At 38.4% G+C, this 23758-nt stretch overlaps 1 protein-coding gene across 3 annotated transcripts in view; it reads right to left on the reverse strand.

Annotated features, from left to right (window-relative positions):
• The window catches only part of SEC22A (SEC22 homolog A, vesicle trafficking protein), a 72003-nt gene that overhangs the window by 13590 nt on the left and 34655 nt on the right, over nt 1-23758 (reverse strand). For all 3 annotated transcript variants that reach the window (XM_006154578.3, XM_006154577.3, XM_027774218.1), the window contains one exon: nt 12871-12986. In XM_006154578.3, the coding sequence (XP_006154640.1) occupies nt 12871-12986 (116 nt within the window). The remainder of the gene's footprint in view (nt 1-12870; nt 12987-23758) is intronic.

Here is a 23758-nt window from a genome sequence, read left to right on the forward strand (position 1 = left end):
TAAATAAATTAATTTAAAAAATAAAATAAATGAATGAGTAAACAAAATTAAAAATAATTATTTTTTAAAAATGAATATACTGCCATTTGTTTACAAATCATTTAAAAAGTATAATTGTATAAGTAAATATATAAATGTTTATACCCTAGCCTGTGTATGCAATCTCTCTAGAAGGATACACCAGTGATTGACTACGGGAAGAATATTACTTTTATCTGGAAATTAGATGTCGACTTTTATAGGCTTTGAATTTACCATGTGTGTATTTTGCTGTCTATTCATGTGTATGTTTTCATCTGTTTACATGCGTATATGTATTAATTTGGTTTTTTTAAGTTTATTTATTTCTTCTATGAGAGAGAGAGAGACAGGCACCTCTAGCAGGGTCTCCATGGCCCACACAGGGCACACGGCCCGTCCGTGTGGTCCCAGTGCACTACTGCAGCACTACCTTCTGCACTCTTTTAAAAGGCCATTACAGGAGCGTCTGAGGAGATGTAGGGTTACAGGAATATAAAGCCAAGAGCAGAATACTGAAGAAAATCACTATTTAAAGGACAGGTAAAGAGAGTTTATCAAGTAAATGGAGGAACAGCAAGAGGAAAACTGGGTCAGCAGGTAGTGTGGAGGATAAAGGCAACTGGATTCTACATGGCTGACTATGTGGTTCAAGTCCCGGCCCTGGCAACTTGCAAATTATAACAGGTGTATGTGATGCATGCTCAAAATCCCGAGAGGAGAATGGAGAGCTTTCAGAGAAATGAGAGATTATCAAGAAGAATGTAATATAACCATCGATAGTGATTTCTTTGCTTCTGAGTTTTACTTCTTTATGATAGAGGGCATGTGGACACACGAGGCTGTGAGCGAGTGAGAGGCAGGGGAGGAGGGGGCACCCTCTGCAGGCTCTGGTCATGCTGTGCTCTCCTTCCGCTCATCCTTCAGCCCTTTGGATAGTGGGTACTAGTCAGGTGCCTGTCAGGTTTTAGGCTCACAGGGCCATGGTTTTCAAACAAAGGTCACTAAGTGTTCAAAAATAAGCAGGTTTTGAAATTAGATCAGGAGTTATTTTTAATAGGTAGAACTTAATAATAGAAGAGAAGAGCAGAGAACACACAGGCCTGAACAGTGGTTATAGTATCGGGCCATCGGAAGGAGTCTTAATGGTGCTATCTGAAGGAATTATGGAGGCAGAAAAGAGATTTCAATAGTCTAAGAGAACAGAAGGCAAAGGAATGGGGATGGCAAACGTCTACTCTTTCAGTCAGAAAAGAACACAGGTTAAGAGGCCTTTCTGCTATGTGTCGTTTGTTTTGTAAAGATGACAAGGCACAGAGGGAGAGCCAGTAGAGAACAGGCAGATGAAATCAGGTGAGGGAGCAGCTAGAGGTTGGGAGAAGGTAGGCCAAGGTTGGGAGTGTGGACGAAAGCGGGAGTGGATAGAGGGAGTGAGGAGGACAGAACCAGGGATGAAGGCAGAGGGGAATGGGGGTTGGCAGAGGGGGGAAAGAGGGAACAGAGGTAAGAAGTTCAAATATAACTCTTAAAAAGTCACTATTCACTATTCCGAGTGTGCTCTGAAAACTAACAGAGGGAAAGTATTTATGTGAAGATGAAAGTAAACAAAGATTTCTAATAATAGCAACATAACATGTTAATACTACTAAAGTGTTTGTAACAATTGGGAAATATTCACTCATATATATATATATAAAATATATATATATTATATATATATATATATGAGAGAAAATTTGAGTACTTCCCCAATTATTTAACAGTAAGTATAGAATCAGAAAAATTCTTTAAATTCTTTTGAAAGAAAGAAAATTATGCCACTAAAGGACTTTAAAAAGTTTTTGAACTTTAACAGATATGTAATTTCTTTAAAAGATATCCAAAAGGTCTGTGAGGGGGGCCAGCAGGTGGCATAGTGGGTAAGTTAATGGACTCCCACATGGCCCACCACTGTCTGAATCCGGACCTGGCAGCTTCCTTTCTCACTTTCTCTCTCTCTGGTTAGCAAGCGTGCCTTATAGCAAATTTAAAAATAATAATAATAAATAAAATAAAATAAATACATTTTTAAAAAGTCTATGAGAAATAAAGAGAACAAGGAATAAAAGCAAGTTGATTACTTCTACTTCGTAGTAGCCATTATAAACAATCTTGGAATGAGAGAATCTTAAGAGCTGAAGTGGTCCTTGAGTTCAAGCAAGCTGAAAGTTTCAACTGGCAGCATAGGAAAATGACACCTGAGATGGTAAAACACCTCAGGTTAGGCCACAGCGTTAGTTACTGGCAGGGGACCCAGGCATCCTGACTTCCAGGCAGCAATTCTACTGCTGTACTCAACCTCTCAGCTTTCCTCTCATTCACCACACGCCAATGACTTCTAAATTGGTATCGGCCTAACTAACACCGTCGTTTCAAGGTTGATCCATAAAGGAACACAAGCAACGTAAGCCATTGTAATAAAAGCTTACGTATTCATGAGATGTCAATTCATGAAAAGCTTATAAGCAGCTCTAAACCAGAACAAAGTTAGAACTGAGTGAAAAATAATCTAATTTACACAGTACTATGAGCACCAAATCAAATTTGTCAACCTAAGAAACAGAAAACTATACCCATCCTAAATCTCCCCAGTCTACACTTAAATACCAAAGAAAAACTTCAGTGCCACATGTTTTAATAAATCTCCCCATCACTGTAAGAGGCAGTTATTAATCTAGGAGAAACACACTAGTGCTGAATCTTTAAACACTAAAAATACACAAGAATGTTGATTCATGTGGGTCCTCAAATTTAAATGTGCCTCAAGTACAAAGTTACATACTAGAAGATAAATGTAGCAGTCACTTTCAGCATTCCGAAAAGAGCATTTAGAATTCATGGCCTTAAAAATGCAAACTTTAAATTACTATCTACATATTACATCCAGGAAACACACTACATATTTTTAGCTAGACCTAAAATTATGATCCCTAAATAAATCCTTTGCTCTTAAATCAAGTATTAGGGAAATGCTGAGGTCACTTAAAGTAGATACTATCTTTCCCCCTCCTTTATGACTACCACAGTATGAATAACTCCTTTGCAGGTAACTTAAAAATAAACGTTTGGTGGGATCAGCAGTTGGTGTAATGGCTATGTCATTGGACTCCCATGTAGTCAACTGTGATTTGAGTCCTCGGTGGCTTAAACTCAGGCCGGGCGTGTGTGCCCAAGATCCTGAGAGGAGAATGGAGGAGAAGGAATTGTGGCGTGGCCATCCCCCTTGGGGGGTGATTTCTCGCTTTCTGTCTCTGGGTCTCTCTCTGTCTTTCTGGTGAGCACACACACTCTACGTGCCCTATAGCAAAAACCTCTCAAATAAATAAAATAAAATAAAATAAAAATAAAATAAAATAAAATAAAATAAACGTTTGGGACAGTAGATAGTGTGGAGGTTAAGGCATTGGATCCCACATGGCCAACTCTGTGGTCTGAGTCCTAGACCCTGCTTGAGAATCACGCCAGGCATGTGTGCATGTGTCCCCAAGCCCCGAGAACAGAGGGGCGAAGAAGGGATTGTGACATGGCTATCACCCCCTTGAGGATGATTTCTCTCTCTCTCTGGCTTGTGCATGTGCCCCAAAGCAAAAACTAAAATAAAGGTTTAAGTCAGTACCATGGCCTGAGATTTACACTCAGGTCTACACAGCAACAGACAACCTCAAAACAGATCTACTTTAACCAAAAATTATCTACTGAGATGCTACAGATTATTTCCAACATGAAATACAACAATAAACTAGAGAGAAGGCTAAGCTTATGTCTTAAATTCAATGGCTCTAATGAAAATAAAGACCTTTTATCCAATACATGTCATGAACAATGATAAAACAGATTTTAATAAGGGAAGATTAAAATTGAGAGACCTCGGGTCAACAATTTTGTATATATTTTCTTTCAGGTTAAATCGAGCTAAGGATGTACTTGCTAAAATTAGTTTAATTTGGGAGCAGCAGGTGGCATGGTGGTTAAGGTTCTGGACTCCCCTACGGCGAACTGCAATTCAAAGCCCAGACCTGGCAGTTTACTTTCTCATTTCCTCCTTTTCTCCCTCCCTCCGGTTGGCACACATTCCCTATAGCAAGTGGAAAAGAAATAATGGCAATGAATACAATTAAATAAATAATTCTTTTTATCTTTTTGAGAGGTTTTTGCTATAGGGCGTGTGTGCTCACCAGAGAGAAACAGAGACAGAAAGCGAGAAATCACCCCCCAGGGGGAATGGCCATGCTGCAATCCTTTCTCCTCCATTCTCCTCTCGGGATCTTGGGCACACACGCACACGCACCCAGCGTGAGTTTAAGCCACTGGGTCTGGGATTCGAACCATGGTCAACTACATAAGAGTCCAGCAACATAGCCATTGCTCCAACTACTGATCCCAATAATTATTTAATTTTTTTAATTAGTTTAATTTGTAACCCTAAAGCTATCGTGTTCAAAACTTTCAAACTATTCACTTAAACTTAATACTCATTTGCATTCTGAAATTTCATTTCTCCTCTTATTTGCCTATCATCCATTTCATCTTTTAGGATATGGAAGCTTTAGAAGGTCAAAACCTCTTTCTCTTTTTCTTTTTTTTTTTTTGAAGAGGTTTTTGCGATAGGGCGCGTGTGCTCAGAGAGACAGAAAGTGAGAAATCACCCCCCAGAGGGGATGGCCATGCCACAATCCCTTCTCCTCCATTCTCTCGGGATCTTGGGCACACACGCACACGCACCCAGCGTGAGTTTAAGCCACCAGGTCCAGGACTCGAATCACGGTCGACTACATGGGAGTCCAGTGACATAGCCATTACGCCAACTGCTGGTGCCAGAAGGTCGATACTTCTAATAATACATAGTACTCCCTCATTTATCCTCATAGCAAGAAGAGGAAAAAAATGTCCAGGTACTAGTCACTTATCAGAGCTTCTTCTCTATGCAGAGATAAAATCCCCTAAAACTAGAGCAGTGAGAACCTTTCTTTTTGGTTCAGTGAATTTGTAAATGCAGTGGTTCTCAGTTAGGTGAGAGGATCAGAATTTCCTGAAAAATTTTTTATGATCACCTGTGGCAACAAACGTATCACCTACACTTTCCCCAAGTCTGTGCTCTGCTGTGCTCACTCTAGGAACCTCAGCTCCTGGTGAATGCACATGGGCTGTGCCTGGAGGGTTATCGCAGAACAAGCTCGGGGAGCAACAGCCAGGTGCAAATGCTCTTATTCTTGACACAGCTAAGACTCCCATATGGGCCAATTTCCAGTACCCTGGTCCAGGTCAAAATAGAAATGTCACTGGAATAAATTTAATCTAGGATAATTGTGGGGAGGGAAAAAAAAAAGATACCATATCAAACGCCAGAAAAATATATTTCAAAGACATAGGCATACAAATAGAGTTCCCAAATTATAAATGAATTACTAATTTTTAAAAAAGACCACTCTAGGGCTACCAGCTGGCTTGGTGGTTAAGGTGCTGGATATCACATGGCCAACTCTATAGTTCAAGTCCCAGACCTAGCGGCTTAAAAAATATGCCAGGGGGAACCAGCGGTTAGTGTAATGGCTATGTCACTGGACTCCCACGTAGTCGACCGCGGTTCACGTCCCGGACCCGGTGGCTTAAAACTCACGCCAGGCGCGTGTGTGTGCGTGCCCAAGATCCTGAGAGGAGAATGGAGGAGAAGGGATTGCGGCGTGACCATCCCCCCTGGGGGGTGATTTCTCGCTTTCTGTCTCTATGTCTCTCTCTGTCTGTCTGGTGAGCGCACGCGCCCTACAGTGAAAATCTCTCCCCCCAAAAAAAGAAAAAAAATGCCAGGCACGTGGTATGTGTGACCAAAATAGCAAAAGGTAAATGGAGAAGGGAGTGTGGCTTGGCCATCCCCTGGTGGGGGGGTGATTTCTCACTTTCCCTTCCTCTCTGTTTCTACCCAGCAAGTGCATGTGCCCCATGGCAAAAATCTAAAAAAAAGAAAAAAAAAATACTACACTTTTTCCTATTCAAAATTTGCCCGATGCCTCTTTCACACCCTACCACCACAGTTATGATGAACTGCTTAAAGCAAATAAAATCCCCCCCAAATCACTTAAAACTTCTAAGCAAACTAGAATCTAAGATGGGCAGGAATAAGCTACAAAATCCTAGGAAAAATGCTCAGGTTTCCCTTAACACCCACAAAAATATGTAACATTCTGGCTAAAAATGTTGTTACTTGAAAATCTACTGATCAAGTTGGGTTAACAAAAATTGTCTCTTTTCTCCTTATGTATTAGGTACCAATAAATATTTATTTCTATTATTTAAATCTGAATAAATAATATATTTATATGGTTCAGAAAATAAAAAACTATTTAAAAAGGTATACTATCAAGAGTCTCAGTCCCACTCTACTTCCCATCTGTCTAGTTTCTACCAAGTTTATAAGATTCTTATTCTTTTGGAGTTACTTTAACCCAATTAAAACATACTCCACCAGGCCACCCTCTGTGGGGAAAGTTGGGGCTGAGCCGCAGAGACTGTGGGAGCAAGGCCAGATGATCTGTTCTGTTTGTCTCTTAGAGGACACACAATTGCACGTGAAACCTTGAAACATGAATGAGATTCCTGAACAAAGCTCCAATCTGGCTGGGGCTCTCATGTCCTCATCTGGTTTGTATGGAGGAAGGTTCAGCACCTCCACAGGAAGAGAAGGCTTAATCCACAGCATCCTCAGAGAGGGCTGGGTGCAACAGCCTGTACTTAACTGGTAAGCAGAGCAACACCGAACTAAAGAATATTGAAGCCCAGAGTGAGAACATCCCTCCCCTTCCAGTCTGCCTTCGACTTACTATTACAGAGAAAGTCTTTAAGTGCTAGCTTTTAAAAATACATTTATTTTTAGAACACTTTCAGGTTTACAGAAAATTGAGCAGTTCCCATATGCCCCCTCAAGCCCTGCTCAGTTTCCCGTATTATTAACATCTTACATTAATCTGGTACATTTGTTAAAATTATGAGCCAATATTACTAACTGAAGTCCATAGTTTACATTAGGGTTCACTCTGCACTGCACATTCTACGGTTTTGACAAATGTATAATGACACCTATACACATTACAGTAAGAACAAAATAGTTTTACTGTTCTAAATATACAATTCCCCCCACTCTGACCCCCATTAAAGCCCTAGCAACCAGAGCTTTTTACTGTCTTTGTAGTTTTGTCTTTTCCATAAAGTCATATAGTTGGAATCATACAGTATAAAGTTTTTTCATATTGGCTTCTTTCACTAAGCAATATGCATCTAAAGTTTATCCATGTCCTTTTATGGCTTGATAGCTCATTTCTTTTTATTACTGAACAATAACCCAGTGTACAGAATACCAGTTTATTTATCTATTCACCTTTGAAGGACATCTTTCTTAGCTGCTTCTGGTTTTTGAAATTATCAATGAAGTTGGCATAAATATTTGTATGCAGGTTTTTCTGTGTATAAAAGCTTTCTACTTGTTTGAGTAAAAAAAACTTAGGAAGATTATTGCTGGATTGTAAGGTAAGGTAATATTTAGCTTTATGAGAAATAGCCAAATTGTCTTCCAAAGTAGTTGTACCATTTTGCATTCCCACCAGCGATGAATGAGTTCCTGCTGCTCCACATCTTCACCAGCATTTGCTATTGTCAGTTGTCTTGGATTTTGCCACTCTAATGTTTAGTGATATTTAATTCTTCAATGACATATAATGCTAAACTTTTTTCATATGCTTATTTGCCATCTCTGCTTTGGAGAGGTCTCTATTCAGTTCTTTAACCCATTTTTCAATTGAACTGTTTTTTATCTTATTTTTGAGTTTTAAGAGTTCTTTATATATATTTGAAAACCATGCTCCTTTATTTGTAAATACTTTTCTTATAAAAATTTTTAAAATTATTATTTAATTTTATTTATTCATTCATTTATTTTTTTAATTTGACCAGAGAGACAGAGAGAGAGAGAGAGAGGGAAAGGGACAAAGGAAGCCGCCAGGTCTGGGCCTCAAACCGTGGTTAGCCATGTGGGAGTGTCCAGCACCTTAACCACCACACCACCTGCTGGTCACCTATTTGTAAATAATTTCTACTACTCTGTGGCTTTTCATTCACATAACAATATCTTTTATAGAGCCAAAGGAATTTAACAAAGTTCTATTTACTAATTTTTTTCTTTCATGGCTCATGCTTTTGGTGTTGTATTTAACCAACAAGCCCAAGGTCACCTAGGGTTTCTCCTAGGTTATCTCTTAAAAATTTTATAGCTTTGCACTTCACATTTAGGTCTATGATTCATCTTGGATTAAGTTTTATGAAATATGTAAGGTGTATGTAGATTTTTTTTTAAAAAATGTATTTCTTCCAGGAGACACAGAGAAAAAGACAGAAAAAAAGAGGCAACTCAAAAGATTTTTATGCTGTGATCCACCCCAGCCAGCCCGAGTCGTGGGCACACTTACACACTCAGGTGCATAAGGAGGCCCAGGACATAAATTGGGGACTTCCCCACATGGGTCCAGTTGCATCACTACTGTGCCCCTGCCTGGTTCCTAGAGTCACTTTTTTGCAGGTAGATGTCAATTATCCTAGCACCATTTGTTAAAATGACTATCCTTTCTCCATTAAATTGCTTTTGCACCTCTGTCAAAAAATCAATCAACTATATGTCTGTGGGTATCTTTCTAGGCTCTCGTTGCTGTTCCATCAATCTATTTGTCTATTCTTTTGTCAATATCACACTGCCTAAATTATTCTATTCTTTTAGTAAGTCTTGAAGTCAAGTAGTGTAAGTCCTCCAACTCTGTTCTACTTTATCAGTATTATGCTGGCTATTCTGGGTCTGATATAATGAGAAATACACAGTCTGTGCCTTGTTCCTTCAGAACACTAAGACTTTATAAACACAGGTACTAGGAAATTCTTTTATTCTAATTTCTTTCTTCCTTCCTTCCTTCCTTCCTTCCTTCCTTCCTTTCTTTCTTTTTTAAGAGAGAGATTTTTGCTATAGGGCATGTGCCAGAGAGAAATAGAGTGACAGAAAGTGAGAAACAATCCCTTAGGGGGATGGCCACGCTACAATCCCTCCCTCCATTCTCCTCTCAGGATTTTGGGCATGCACACAAGCGCATGTGCCTGGTATGAGTTTTAAGCCATCAGGTATAGGACTTGAACCGTGGTTGACTAGCGGAGTCCAACAATGTAACCATTATGCCATCTGCTGGTCCCAATGCTGGTTCTTTAAAGAGCTCCAAAGACCTTTGAAGTTTTCTAAGTGATAGGAACATCTGACACACAATTTCTTTCTTTCATTTTTTTTTTTAAGAGAGATTTTTGCTATCGGGCACATGTGCTTGCCAGAGACAGAAAGTGAAAAATCCCCCCACCCCCACCCCGGGGAAGATAGCCATGCTGCAATCCCTTCTCCTCCATTCTCCTCTTGGGATTTTGGGCACACAGGCACATGAGCTCAGCATGAGTTTTAAGCAACCAGGTCTGGGACTTGAACCATGGTCAACTATGTAGCATAACCATGGTCAATTATGTAGCAATCCAGCAACGATGTAACCATTATGCAAACTGCTGGTCCCATGACACACAATTTTTAAATCCCTTAGAATTTCCGGAGACAGGAGCATTTTTGGTTCTAATTGGGCAACTCATGGCCAGCTCCCAGATGGGGGCTGTTTACTAGAAAAACTAAGACATAATTAGGAGCCTGGAACTTTGAGCCCACCCCTAAACTCAGGAAGGAGATAAAAGATACATACTGAGTTAATAATTGATCATGCCTACATGGTGAAGCCTCCATAAAAATTCCAAAAGACAAAGAGCTTCTGAGTTGGTAAACAAATCCATTTTTCAGGAGGGTGGTAAACCCGAAGTTCATGGGACCAGAAGCTCCTGTGCTTATGACCCTTCTAGACAACCACCTATGCACCTCTTCCACAGCTACTTGCCTGTATCATCTGTAATATCCTTTATATTAGGTCATTGGGAAAGCCATGACTATTTTCTATGCAAAAATGCACCATGAGGGGCAGGCAGGTGGCGTGGTGATTAAGGGTGCTGGATTCCCACATGGCCAACTGTGGTTTGAGTCCCGGACCTGGTAGCTTGCTTTCTCACTTTCTCCTCTCTCTCTCCCCCTCTCTCTCTCTGGTCAAATCAAAATTAATAAGTAAATAAAGTTAAATAAAATAATTCTTAAAAAATAATAAAATGAAAGCAGTTTCTCTTTAGAATAGAAAAAAAATGCATCATGATTTTCCTGACAATCCAGTGGTATACTGGTGAATGTGTTTCCCTGAGTTCTGTGAACCATTCTAGCACATTATCAAGGGAGAGTATGATAAAGAAGGACGTCCTTGCCTTTTCCTGATCTTGGGGGGAAAGCATATAGTTTCTCGTAATTTAAATGTTAGCTGTAGGGTTTTGTTTCCTTTTTTTTTTTTTTTTTTGTAGATGTTCTCTATCAAGTTGTGGAAATTCCCCTCTATTCCTAGCTTGCTATTAGTTTTACCATAATGGGTGTTAGATTTTTGTCAAATGCTTTTTCTATATCTATGATATGATCATAAGTTTTTTTTTCTTTAGCTTGATAATGTGATGTGTTGCATTAATTGGTTTCGAATGTTGAGTGAATCTTGCATGTCTGGGAAAAATTCTACTAAGTATGATGTATAATTCTTTTTATACATTGTTGGATTTGATTTACTAACACTTTGTTGAGGATTTTTGCATCTATTTTCATAAAAGATATTGATCTATAATGCTGTCTTTTAAAAACATAAACAGCCTGAAAAATCTCAGCACTATCAATCAGTTATATATAAGTGGCAATTACATTAATTAGGTTATTGTTTTTCTGAACCCTAAAATTATACCTACTGTGAGGAGACAAAGATCAGAAGGAGGATATGGAACGATCAGGAATCAAGGCAGGCCTTGGCCACCTGTAGCATCTCAAGAACATGGAAAGCCGTAGTTTATTCTACTTTTCCTAGTTTTTAAGAAATAAATCAGAGGAGGGACAAGGAAAGAATCAGCTTAAGAAGAGGAGAGTAAGATTCCTCAGTATCTGAAATTATTGTTCCTTTTAACAGGTGTTATGACATAATGTACAATAGTCTTGTCTAAATTTTAACTTAAAGGCCTGTAGCCTAGCCCCAGGTTCCAAAATTTCTGTACTGCCTTCTGAATCAGAGACAGTGAGACTCGGTGGTGTTAAAGGTTTCTCTGTGTAGGCCCGCTCCATCAACAAAAACCAACTCTTCACATACCTATACTACTATTCTTTCCATTACATCAAGCTTGTGGAAAGCAAAAGCTATCTCATTTACTGCCTTTTTCAGTCAGCAGTCTCCAAATTGCCTTTTTTTTCGGGGGGGGGGGGCCGATTGTCTATATGGCTAAAAAATGAGAAATTATTGTTCCTTTTAACAGGTGTTATGACATAATGTACAATAGTCTTGTCTAAATTTTAACTTAAAGGCCTGTAGCCTAGCCCCAGGTTCCAAAATTTCTGTACTGCCTTCTGAATCAGAGACAGTGAGACTCGGTGGTGTTAAAGGTTTCTCTGTGTAGGCCCGCTCCATCAACAAAAACCAACTCTTCACATACCTATACTACTATTCTTTCCATTACATCAAGCTTGTGGAAAGCAAAAGCTATCTCATTTACTGCCTTTTTCAGTCAGCAGTCTCCAAATTGCCTTTTTTTCGGGGGGGGGGGGCAGATTGTCTATATGGCTCAAAACTGAACTCCTGCTAGAATAAGTCTGACCTGGCTAGTGGACAGAAAGACCCAGGGTTGGTAACTAGCTATGCTGGAAAGTGGAAGGGGGCTCTGCCTAGAGGGGATATGGAAGAGGAACTGGGAAGTCCTGAGAAGCCCCGCCTATCCCCTCCAGGGACAGCTCTGTTCCTGAACTTGTGAAGTCATCTTGGCTCTAGGTGGCCAGCTATATTTTGAAGGTACAGGATGGTAATCTTTGAGTGTCCCAACAAACAGCAATTTAAAAACAGAATAAGAAATGTGTTGAGTAGGTTTTTACACATGGTATTCTGAGCATAATGCTGACAAAAATATAACTGACTCAGAATGTAGAAGTGGCGAGAATTCTTCAAAGAAAGTGAGTAGAAACAAGAGAAAGGGAAGCTATGCAGTCTTAAATGTGCTAGACTTTAAGAAAGGAAATTTTTTAAAAATTCACCAAAAAGAGGGAGGGGCGGAGAAAAGGTTAGTATATTCTGATATCTGTAGTCTCTGGAAGAAAATCCACTGGAAAATTAAATCCTTGGTGATATCTGAAGAAACTGATGATATCCCACTGTTTTTAAAGGCACTAACCAAAAGGGTAAAGGGCAGATCACCAAGTAGGAATATACGGAAATGCCACAAAACACTGTCACACGTGGCCTCTTCATGCTTCTATCACTCTCTGCTCAGATCTGCAGGGCCTGCTCACCGCTCCTCCACACAGCCTCCTTCTCCTCCCCTGACTCTCACTGACCTCTCCTCTTCCCGACTTGGCACCGGAGCATTTACTCTTGCACTTCTTTGCCTCCCAGTCCAACTTTAAGCTGCGAGCCTACAGGGCCCACATCACACACATATTGATGCCTCCAATACATGAGTATGAGCTGGTGGAGTCGAAGAAGCCAACTGAAAATCAGTGCTTCTAGGAGACGAGGGTTCATATGTAGAACACAGAGTTTAAGCAAGCACTGTAAGTTGTACTAATACTCAATGCGATTCGAATCAACTGTGTAACAAGTAGCATGAATAGCACAGTCACTTGAAATAGAAATAGCACAGTACCTGCAGGAGACTTTCTATGGCATGAAAGCCTCGAATTAAATTCAGAGCGCCACATAATAGACTAAGGATAAATGCCACAATCCCTGACAACGTTGCTGGTTCCAATCGTTGGTGAGCTGGAAAAAGAAAAGAAATAATTAGAAATGAACTCCGATATCTCACATAGCTGAACTTATGTAAAACAGAAATTCACTGCTCATTTCAAATGGATCATACATTAATCTTTACAAAATTATTTAACAATATATCTTAGTAATTAAATGTTCTTTTAATATGCAAACTGGTAACATAAGAGCTTCATTCCCCTGAACTCAAATTAACTCCTTTTTCTCTAAATTTTTAACAAAGACATTTAACTTGTATTTGGGATGCACAGTGCTAAGGAATGCTCATATCTGGCAGGAAATCACTTAGGGAAAAAACCTTACTGCCTAATCATGCCTACCATTTCCAAGTAGGTGCAAATATTTGCAAAGGTGACTTTGCTTAGAAATTCTCTGCATAATTCCTATTTTTTCTGAAAGTGCTTAGAAAATATTTTAAGGACAAATATAGCTTGCTTTTAGGCAAAACTCACCCTTACTGGGGTTCTAGGGCTATAAATACTACTGGGTATATGTGAAAACTCATATATAATCAACAATCGAACTCTATAATAAAATGTAGTCTTATAGTTATAAAGTTCCTGGTGGTCTGAATACCTCTTGAAGGTAAAAATGATAAAACATCAGCTAAAGAAGTGACCATTTTTCATTTTTATAAATACATTCCCTTATCTTTCAGGGCTTCTGCAGCATAAGATGTTCAGTTATATAACAGCTTCCCTTCATCATCCTCTTGCATGTAACAGAATTAACAATGAAGTCTAAATGAAAATGCAAAACTAAATATATAATTATCTAGACCTCAAAAGAGATAAAAAGAAGAAAACAGAGGCACATTTAGATTATTTTATTTAAATCACTGAGGTGTAAAAGTCCTAACAATGAAGTTAATGAGATGGAACATTAATATAAGGAAGGGCTTAAATCTCTGCAACTTATACTCCACCATACAGTAGAAAAGCGTTCCAAAACACTTAAAAAAAAAAAAAAAAGACACGCAAAAATCCACGTATCACAAACAGATTTGTTCCCAACGTTCAGCAGAAAATATGGACTAACATTTTCTTAAGTTCCTCTTGTGCCCAACCTTACTGCCTGAACATTTAATCAATTTCCTTGAAATTGTAATATGAAAATTAAAAAATGAATGTCACTCATTGCTAAATATTGATATTAAATTTTATATCAGTACAGAAAAAAAACCTAACAATTAAAAAATCTATCCAATTGGTCTTCCAATTAGTGGTGGTGTGCAGCCTTCTTGCCTCCCTCCCTATGCCCTCTTGGTAATAAGAGAAAACTGACCTCTAATCAAAAAAGAAATTCTTGGGCCAGCTGGTGGCTGGTAAGGTGCTGGTTCCCACATGGCTGACTGTGTGGTTCGAATCTCAGATCCAGTGGCTTAAAAAACATGCTGTGTGCATGTGCATGTGCATGCATGTGCATGCATACCCAAAATGCCAAGAGGAGAATGGAAGAGAAGGGAGTGCAGCGTGGCCATCCCCCACCCCCTGGGGGGAGGCTTCATTCCTCACTTTCTCTCTGTCTTTCTCTGGTGAGCATATACACCCAATGGCAAAAAAATTTTTTTTAAAGAAATTGTTAATATGGACTCAAGAATATAAAACCACCTAACAACTGAATAAGTTGTATAAATCACATTTCTAAAGCATACAAGATAAATTTATTTTAGAAAAAAAGCTCAAGTAATAGTCTGTATTATAACAAAAACTATGGTCAAGTAAGGTATGGTCATTTGTCAGTGGAAAAATATTACCATTTTAGCATGTGGTAAATATCTATAGATTTCATTAGTAAGGAGGAGGGAGATAGTGCATGAAACCAAAGGAGAGCTTTGAAAAATGGACAAACTGGGGCCAGCAGGTGGTATAGTGGTTAAGATGATGGATTCTCGCATGGCCAACCGTGGTTCAAGTCCTGAACCTGGCAGCTTGTTTTCTCACTGTCCCTGTGTGTGTGTGTGTGTGTGTGTGTGTGTGTGTGTGTACGCACGCGCTTGCTTCTCTCTGGATAAATAAATAAATAATTCTTTAAAAAATAAAAGAAAAGAATATGGACAAAGTGTAGTTAGGTACAGAGGGGAAGAATTGTAATCCATGAAGAGAAAAGAACAAGAGTGTGGTGATGGAATGGGAGAACAAATAACAGCATCAACCACTAACTACTTCCACCTCATTACCCCTCCTACTTTCAGTGGTTGCTCTCACATGCCAGGCACACAGGGCTTTATACCCATGATTTTGTTTCATTCTTCCAGTAATCCAATGCGTTATGTGCTGTAATTATGCCATTTCTTTCCAAAAAGGAAATTAAGGTTTAGGGAGATTAAGAAATTTGCCCATGGACACAAAGTTAAGTAAATGGATTGAGATTTAAATCAACGTATACTAACTCTAGAACCATACTTTAAAAAGTTGAATTAATTTATTATTATTAAATTTGCTATAGGGTACATGTGCACGCCAAATAGAAAGAGAGAAAGTAAGCTGCCAGTTCTGGGACTCAATCCATGGTCAGCCATGTAGAGTCCAGCACCACCATGCCACCTGCTGACCCCTAAGAACTCATACTTTTAACCACTCTGCTATAGGGAACTGTTAGTAGTTCATATATTGACTCAAAGGGATATTTGTGAAGAGTAGGGTAAAATAAAATCAGAGAGGTCAGAACAAATTAATGGACAGTCTGAAATAATAAGCTAAGAATTATGTAAAATTATGCATTTGAATTAGGAATTTGAAGGCAAAAAAGAGGTTCAATAACTGATGATGGTGAGAGGTGGAATCATAAGTGAATACTACTGTAGTTAAAGGAGAGAAAAATAGAATAAAAGCTTAACGAAGGTAACAGGACTAAAGAAACACTTATTTTCCCCCCTACAATTGTAGGAGGAAGGGAGACTTGAATAATGTTCATAGGTGAAATGATAATAACTTAGTTAAGATGAAATAGAAGTAGCATGAAAATAGAAAAATAATTGATGAAACAGAGTCCCAGAACAGTCACTGTGAAGATTCAAAAAGCAGTAACATTCTAAACCTCAAACTTGGTCATAATATCAGTGTCTAAGTCCCAAGTCAAAGCCAAAGTTTAGGAAGTACAGTCATTCAGAGATGCCCAAAATGTCTGTGGAAGATGAAAGAGAAATTTCAGTACGGTTCCATCTAAATGAGCAAGATTACTAAAGTATGACTGAGTACGTCTAACAGTATGGTACAAAACACATTATTCTTTTCACCAGGAAGGCCCATCTTTATCACCACCACCTGTCAAAAGCCCGCAAGTCCCTCAAGACCCCCAAAGAAAGTACTTCTTAACCTCTTTTGGAGCACGTATCAGATTCTACTTTGTATTTCACATATTAGATTATATTTCCTTTTCCCATCTCGAAAGTATTTACTATCTTTTTAAAATGCATAATACTTTGGGGGGGGGGACAAAAAGTACTTCTTGGATTGTGAAGTGTGTGCATGCACACCTGTATATGTGAGAGAGATAAGGTATTCTATTTGACTATGGACACCAGCCAAAATTACATTTTTGGGCAGCTGACATATTGTCTAAAAATTTACAAAATAGGTCTAAAAGCAGAAGAGTCAGAGATATTGAGAGAACTATTATAAGTTTAGGGTTTTATTAATTTTTTTTTAAAAAATGAAAGCAAGACATAAATTTAAAAAGACTAATATTAAATGCTGGTAAAGACATGGGATAACTGAAAACCTCCTCTATTGCTTAGAAAAATGTAAAATGGTATACCTATCTCAAAAAACTGACAATTTCTGAGTTAAATGTGCAACTGCCTTTTGACCTAGCAGTTCCATACCTAATATTTTCTCTCAAGAGAAATAAAAATATGTCAACAAAAAGATGAATGTTCACAGTGCCTTTATGTACAATAACCAAAAACTGGAAACAAGCTTGTTGGCAAGAGAATGAATAGACAAACCGAGGTATGTTCAAATACCACGCGACGATAAAAAGAGCTACTGAGTGGGCCAGTCCTGTGACCTAGTGCTTAAGGGAGCAGGATCCCACAGGGCTGACCAGTCTGAATCTCAGACACGGAGCTTGAAAAACAAGCATGCATGTGTGCCCCAAATCCCAACAGGACAGAGAAACGAAGATGAGCTTACAGCATGACCACACCCCATTGGTGGTATTTTCTCCCTCTCCCTCTCCCTGTCTGTCTCTGGTTAGTGCATGCATCTTCTGGCAATTAAAATAAATAAATAAATAAAAGAACTACTGAGACATGCAACTCACACATAAGACAAAGACTAAGCAAAAGAGGCTGAATGCAGTCATAATATAGTTTTGTTTATATAAAGCTCTAAAACAAATAAAACTAATTTACTTGGCTTACCTTCCATATGCAAACCAACCAATCCAGATTCACATTCCCAACCACCTCTCTGTGGCTTTCACACTCAGAGCCACTATTCTCTGTTCTAATCACCTAAATTAAAAAGGCAGAGATGGTCGATTTTTTTTTTAATAGGGTATGTGCACTCACCAGAGAGAAAGAGTGAAAAAACACCCCTCAGGCAGAATGGCCATGCCACAATTCCTTCTCTTTCATTCTCCTCTTGGGATTTTAGGACTGCACACACACATGCCCAGTGTGATTTTCAAGCCACAGGGTCCAGGACTTAAATCGCCAGGACTTAAATGTGGGATCCAGCAGCCTTAACTTGCATGCCATCTGCTGGCCCAAATTGTTTTTTTTTTTTTTTCTTTTTTTAAAGAATCAACTACATAATATCTACAAGGTACTACTTTCAAATATAAAGTCAAAAAGAAGTTTAAAAAAAAAAAAGATGGGAAAAGATATACAGTTGTATCACTTAACGATGGAGATACATTCTGAGAAATGTGACCTTGGGCAACTTCACTGTTTCATGACCCTCACAGAATGTACACAATCCTAGGTGGCTATAGCCTACTAAACACTGAGACTACATGGTACAGACTTTTACAATCTTATGGAACCATTGTTGTACAAGGAGTCTTCAAAAAGTGTATGGAAATGCACATTATGAAAGAACTATGCATGAATTCCCATTCTTTCCCTTTAGCATCAAAATACACTTGTACTGATCTGTTATAACATATTTGAACAGGATCTAGTTTGGGGCAGCGAGAAGGATAAGACATAAGTTTGAAGAGCTTCTACCAGAGCAACATGATAAAACAGAAGCAAGAATGAATACCAAGTTTATTGTGTAGTTTGGGTGATGTTCCTGATGCTTTACAAAAAGCTTATGGGCTGGAGCTAGCAGGTGGCATAGTAGTTAAGACACTGGATTTCCATGTGGCCAACTGTGGTTTGAGTCCTGGACCTAGTGGCTTGAAACTCATGCCAGGTGCATGTGCATGTATGCCCAAAATCCCAAGAGGAGAACAGAAGAAAAGGGACTGCTTTATGGTCATCCCCCCTGATTTCTGTCTCCCTGTCTCTGTCTCTTTGGTGAGCACACATGCCCTATACTAAAAATCTCTAAAAATAAAAACAAAAACCTACGGGATAATGCCCTCAAAGAAATCAGCAGCTTACAAAAGAATAACTCATTTTAAGAAGGGATTGAGGGGCCAGCAGATGGCATAATGGTTATGTCACTAGATTCCCATGTAGTCGACCATGATTTGAGTCCTGGACCAAGTGGCTTGAAACACACCAGGTGTGTGTGCATTTGGGCCCAAAATCTTGAGAAGAGAATGGAGAAGAAGGGACTGCAGCATGACCATCCCCTCTGGGCGGGGAGGAGAAGTTTCTCATTCTCTGTCTCTTTCTCTCTCTCTCTCCAGCGATTGCATACGCCCTATAGCAAAAACCTCTCTAAAAAAAAAAAAAAAAAAAAAGTTCTTTAAAGGGCAGTTAGTAATGTAAAAAAGATTCCATTCCCATGACCTTCCGTTCTTAAGGCATAGACTAAATGACTAGTATCATAATTTACAAAAATGACTTGAACTTGATGGAGCTTATATTGTAAGATAAAGTTCATATTTTTAATTTTTATATTTTAATTCCATTTTCCACACTTTTCAAAGTCTACTCATATAGCCATCTGTTGCTGACTAAAACATTATAATGCAGCACATGATTGTTCCATACTGGTATTACTTTTTTTTAATGTGGTGGCTATATCACAAAGTACATTTTGGAGCTAAGTATATTATTAGATATAATGAAGGTAAGTTCAAAGTGACAGAGGAGCCAATGACCAAGAAGGCAAAACAATACTAAATACTGACTGCACCAATAAATAGTAAGTTTTAAAATACATAAAAGTGGAAGACCTAAAAAGAGAAAGATCTATATCCCCAAATACAGTCAGAAATTTCAACACATTTCTCAAAAATAGAAGTAGAAGAGCAGAAAGAATATAAAAGACTTGAATAGTATCAACCAACTTAATCTAAATGGCATTTATAAAACCTAACACCCAACAGAGCAGACTACACGTTCTTTTCAAATGAACACAGAAGATGACTAAGGTAGACTACATGCTGTGGAATAAACTCAATTAAAAGGATTCAAATTATACAAAATTAGCTCTATGACCACAATGGAATAGCAATCAATAACACAAAGTATCTTGAAAATTCCTAAATATTTAAAACTACGTAACACATTTCCAAGTAACCTACAAGTCATAGGAATTAAAGAGAAATTAAACAATATATTAGAATAAAAATGAAAATATAGTGAATGTATTAAAATTTATGGGACATAGCTGAAGTAATATTTAGAGGAAAATATGGCACTAAGTGACTGTATTAGAAAAGAACTTCTCAAATGAATTATCTCAACTTTTTAATCTTAAGAACCTAGAAAAAGAAAAGCAAATTAAACTCAAAGAAGACAGACAGTAATAAAGATTAGAGTATAAATCAATAAAGCAGAAAAAATAATTAAGCAACAATCGAAGTAAAAGCTGATTCTTTAAGAAAATCAATAAAAATGATTTGTCTTATTGGAGAAAAAAGCAACAGATAAAAATAAACAAAATCAGAAATGAGAAAGGTGATAGCACTACGACTCTACAGATAGCACAGGGAGAAAAGTATAATAAACTTTATTCAAAAAAGCTCAATGATTTCCATGAAATGAACAGATTCCCTAAGAGAAGCAAACTGCTACATCTCATTCAAGAAGAAACTTGACAACCTGACAACCCTACAGTGATTAAAGAAACTGATTTATAGTTCAAAATTTTCTCACAAAGAAAACTCAATGAAACCATCTACTAAACATTTAAAGAAGAAGCAATAAAAATTCTACAGGTGGGGGCCAGCAAGTGGCATGGTGGTTAAGGCGGTGGACTACTACATGGCCTATCATAGTTTGAGTCCGGGACCTGGCAGCTTGTTTTTTCATTTTCCTTTTCTCTCTCTGGTCAAATAAAACAAACAAACAAACAAATAAACAAATAAAATTTAGAAATTAAAATTCTATAGAAACATTTCCAAAAACTGAAGAAAAAAAAAAAAACACCTCCTAATTTATAATGTGGCCAGCTTTACCCTGATAGCCAAACCAAACACAGACACTACCAAAAAAGAAAACCAGTTCCCTCAAGAAAAAAAAAAATGGAAAATAGCTTAACAAAATCTTAGCAAAGCATATCTGACAATATATAAAAAAGATAATACATCATAACTAAGTAAGATTTATCACAGAAATGTTCACCATAAAACAGATCTTAAAAAGAAAAATATAATATTAGGTCACCATAAAATCATGATATAGTTTTACATAGATAAAAATACATCATAACTTTTCCAATGACCCAATTCATTCAGACAAAGCACTTGACAGAATACAACTTCCATTCACGAATGAAACAAATATAAAAATCTCTCATGAGACCAGCAGGTGGCGTGGAGGTTAAAGTAGCCAGATCCCACAAAGCTGACTAAGGCTTAGGTCCTGGAGCAGTGGCTTGAAAATCACACTGGACACATGTGCATGAGTATCCAAAATCCAAAGAGGAGATGGAGAACGAACAGTGGCGTGGCCATCCTCCCTGGGGAGTAATTTCTCACCTTCTCTCCCTCTGCCCCTGGTCAGCTTATATGCCTATAGCAAACTCAAAACAAAACCAAATCTCTCATCAAACTAGGAATATAAGGGAATTTTCTCAACTTGATAAAAAATGTATCCACAAGAACTATACATGTAATAATATACTTTCACTGATGAAAGACCACTTAAAATGAGCACTTTCTTTGCTAAGATTAGGATCAGGAACAGCACAAGGATATCTACTATTGTCTCTTCATTTTTTTCAGGATATTTTTGTTGAGCACAGAATTCTGTATTTGCAGTTACTATTTTTTTTTTCACCCTTCAGAAGATATCATTAAGCTGTCTCCTGGCTCCTACTGTTTCTATCAGACGTCCTGTGTGTACTTCTGAAGGTTCACATTCATACAGCCTAGTCTTTTCCAGTACCTGGTTACTTATTGTTTGCCAAGCATTCTATTTTCAAACTGTTGTATAATTTTAAGCTATAGGACTATCTTCTTCCAAGAAAGATACCCATTCGCTTCTGCCAGGATCTCTGGAACGTTAGCACAGTGAAATCGTCTCACTTGAATTTTTAGAGACCAATATGATTCAAAACTGAGCTACAGTCCCTATAAAAGTCTGTCTTCTTTGATTCACCCATATTTGTAGAGTTCAGAAATCTGAAGTCCTAACACAAAGTCTGGGGGCTGTTCCTAACCTCTACCACCTAGGTGGGCTGCTCTGGACTCCCTGTCTCCCAAATATATATATATATATATATACACACACACACACACACACACATACACATACACATATATATTCCATTGAGGGGGGAGAGAGAGAGAGAAAGGCACTTCCAATGGGGTCCTAACACCACAATCTACCCCCCAGCTCCAGCCAGCCCAGATCACAGGCATGCATGTGTACATCCAGCATATACGAAGCCTCTGGATGTGAACCTGGGACCTTATCAGGTAGGTCCGGTGGTGTTACCAGTACACCATTGTCCAGTCCCTTATAGCCCTACTCTTGGGTTTTTTTAAGAATGATTTTATTTAACTTTACTTTTTTTTTTTGGAGAGGTTTTTGCTATAGGGCATGTGCGCTCACCAAAAAGACAGAGAAAGAGAGACAGAAAGTGAGAAATCACCCCCCAGGGGGGATGGCCACGTCGCAATCCCTTCTCCTCCATTCTCCTCTCAGGATCTTGGGCATGCACACACATGCGCCTGGCGTGAGTTTAAGCCACCAGGTCCAGGACTCGAACCGCGGTTGAATACACGGGAGTCCAGCGACCTAGCCGGTATGCTAACTGCTGGTCCAGCTTTTTTTTTTTTTTTTAAATTTGACCAGAGAAGGATGGAATGAGAGAGACAGAGAGAGAGAGTGAGAAGGCAAACTGGGATTTGAACTGCAGTCTGCCATGTGGGAGTCCAGCACCCCCCAGACACCATACCACCTGCTGGCCCCATATCCCTACTCTTGAGGGTTGCTAGTTGTTCCTACAGAACTGATAAAGTACCAAAGGAAAAAAGTAGCTCCAAACATTGGACTCTTTTTCCCTTGGGCCTCCATCCTGCTCTGTATCCATGCAATTCTTAATAATCTTGTTGGATCTCCAAAAACTTCACGAAGATTATATAGGTCTAACTTCTACATTAGATCAAACCTATATAACATATAGAATCTAAACATTCTGTTCAGCTTTTCGACATGTCCTTCACCGGACTCTTGGAGAGCTACTTATACCATCACCACCAAAACTGGAAGTCTTCAAAACCTTTCATTTATTAGTAATCTTAAAAAATTGAAACATAATCTACACTAAGTAAAATTTACCCTTCAAACATGAAAAGAAACATAATCTACACTAAGTAAAATTTACCTTTTAAACATGCACAATTTAGAATTGTTTAGTATACTCAGAGTTGTGTGACAATCTTCAATACCTAGTTCCACAACATTTTCAACACCCCCAAAAGAAGCGCCATATCCACTACTAGTAGTCACGGTCTGTTTTCCTCCACCCGTCTTCCTCTGTTAGCCGCTAATCTACTTTTTGCCTCTATGGAAATACCCATTCTGCACATTTCGTATAAATGACGTTATAAATATATAACCTTTTACGTTTCACTCCTTTCACTTAGCATGTCAAGGTCCATCTATGTGTACCACGTATTAGTATTTCATCCTTTTTTATTTAATATTTCATTATATGACTATGCTACATTTTGTTTACCCATTCATCAGTTGATGAATATTTGGGTGATTTTTCCCCCTTTTAGACTCTTTTGAATAATGCTGCCATGAACATTAATGTATGCATTTTCGTGTGGACATATGCTTTCACTTCCCTGGCATGTATACTCAAGTGGAGAATTGCTGAGCCATATGTTAACTGTGTAGAACTTTTGAGAAACTTCCAAGATATCTTCCAAAGCATCTGCACAATTTCACAGCCCCACTGGCGGGGTATAAGGGTGCCAATTTCCCTATTTTAGCCATCTAGTGGGTATGCAGTAGTATCTCCTTAAAGTTTTGCATTTTCCTAACAATTAATACTGTTGATCCAGTCTCCCCAACCACCACACCACTGGCTGGCCCTAACAACCATTATAAAAAGTTCGTTTTGGGGGCCAGCAGGTGGTATAGTGGTTAAGGCACTAAACTCCTGCATGGTCATCCATGATTCAAGTCCCAGACACAAAGACTTGAAAGTCACACTGGGTGCATGTGCATGCATGCC

The sequence above is a fragment of the Tupaia chinensis genome, unplaced genomic scaffold, assembly GCF_000334495.1.
Source record: "Tupaia chinensis unplaced genomic scaffold, TupChi_1.0 Scaffold000415_1, whole genome shotgun sequence".
Classification (NCBI taxonomy): domain Eukaryota; kingdom Metazoa; phylum Chordata; class Mammalia; order Scandentia; family Tupaiidae; genus Tupaia; species Tupaia belangeri.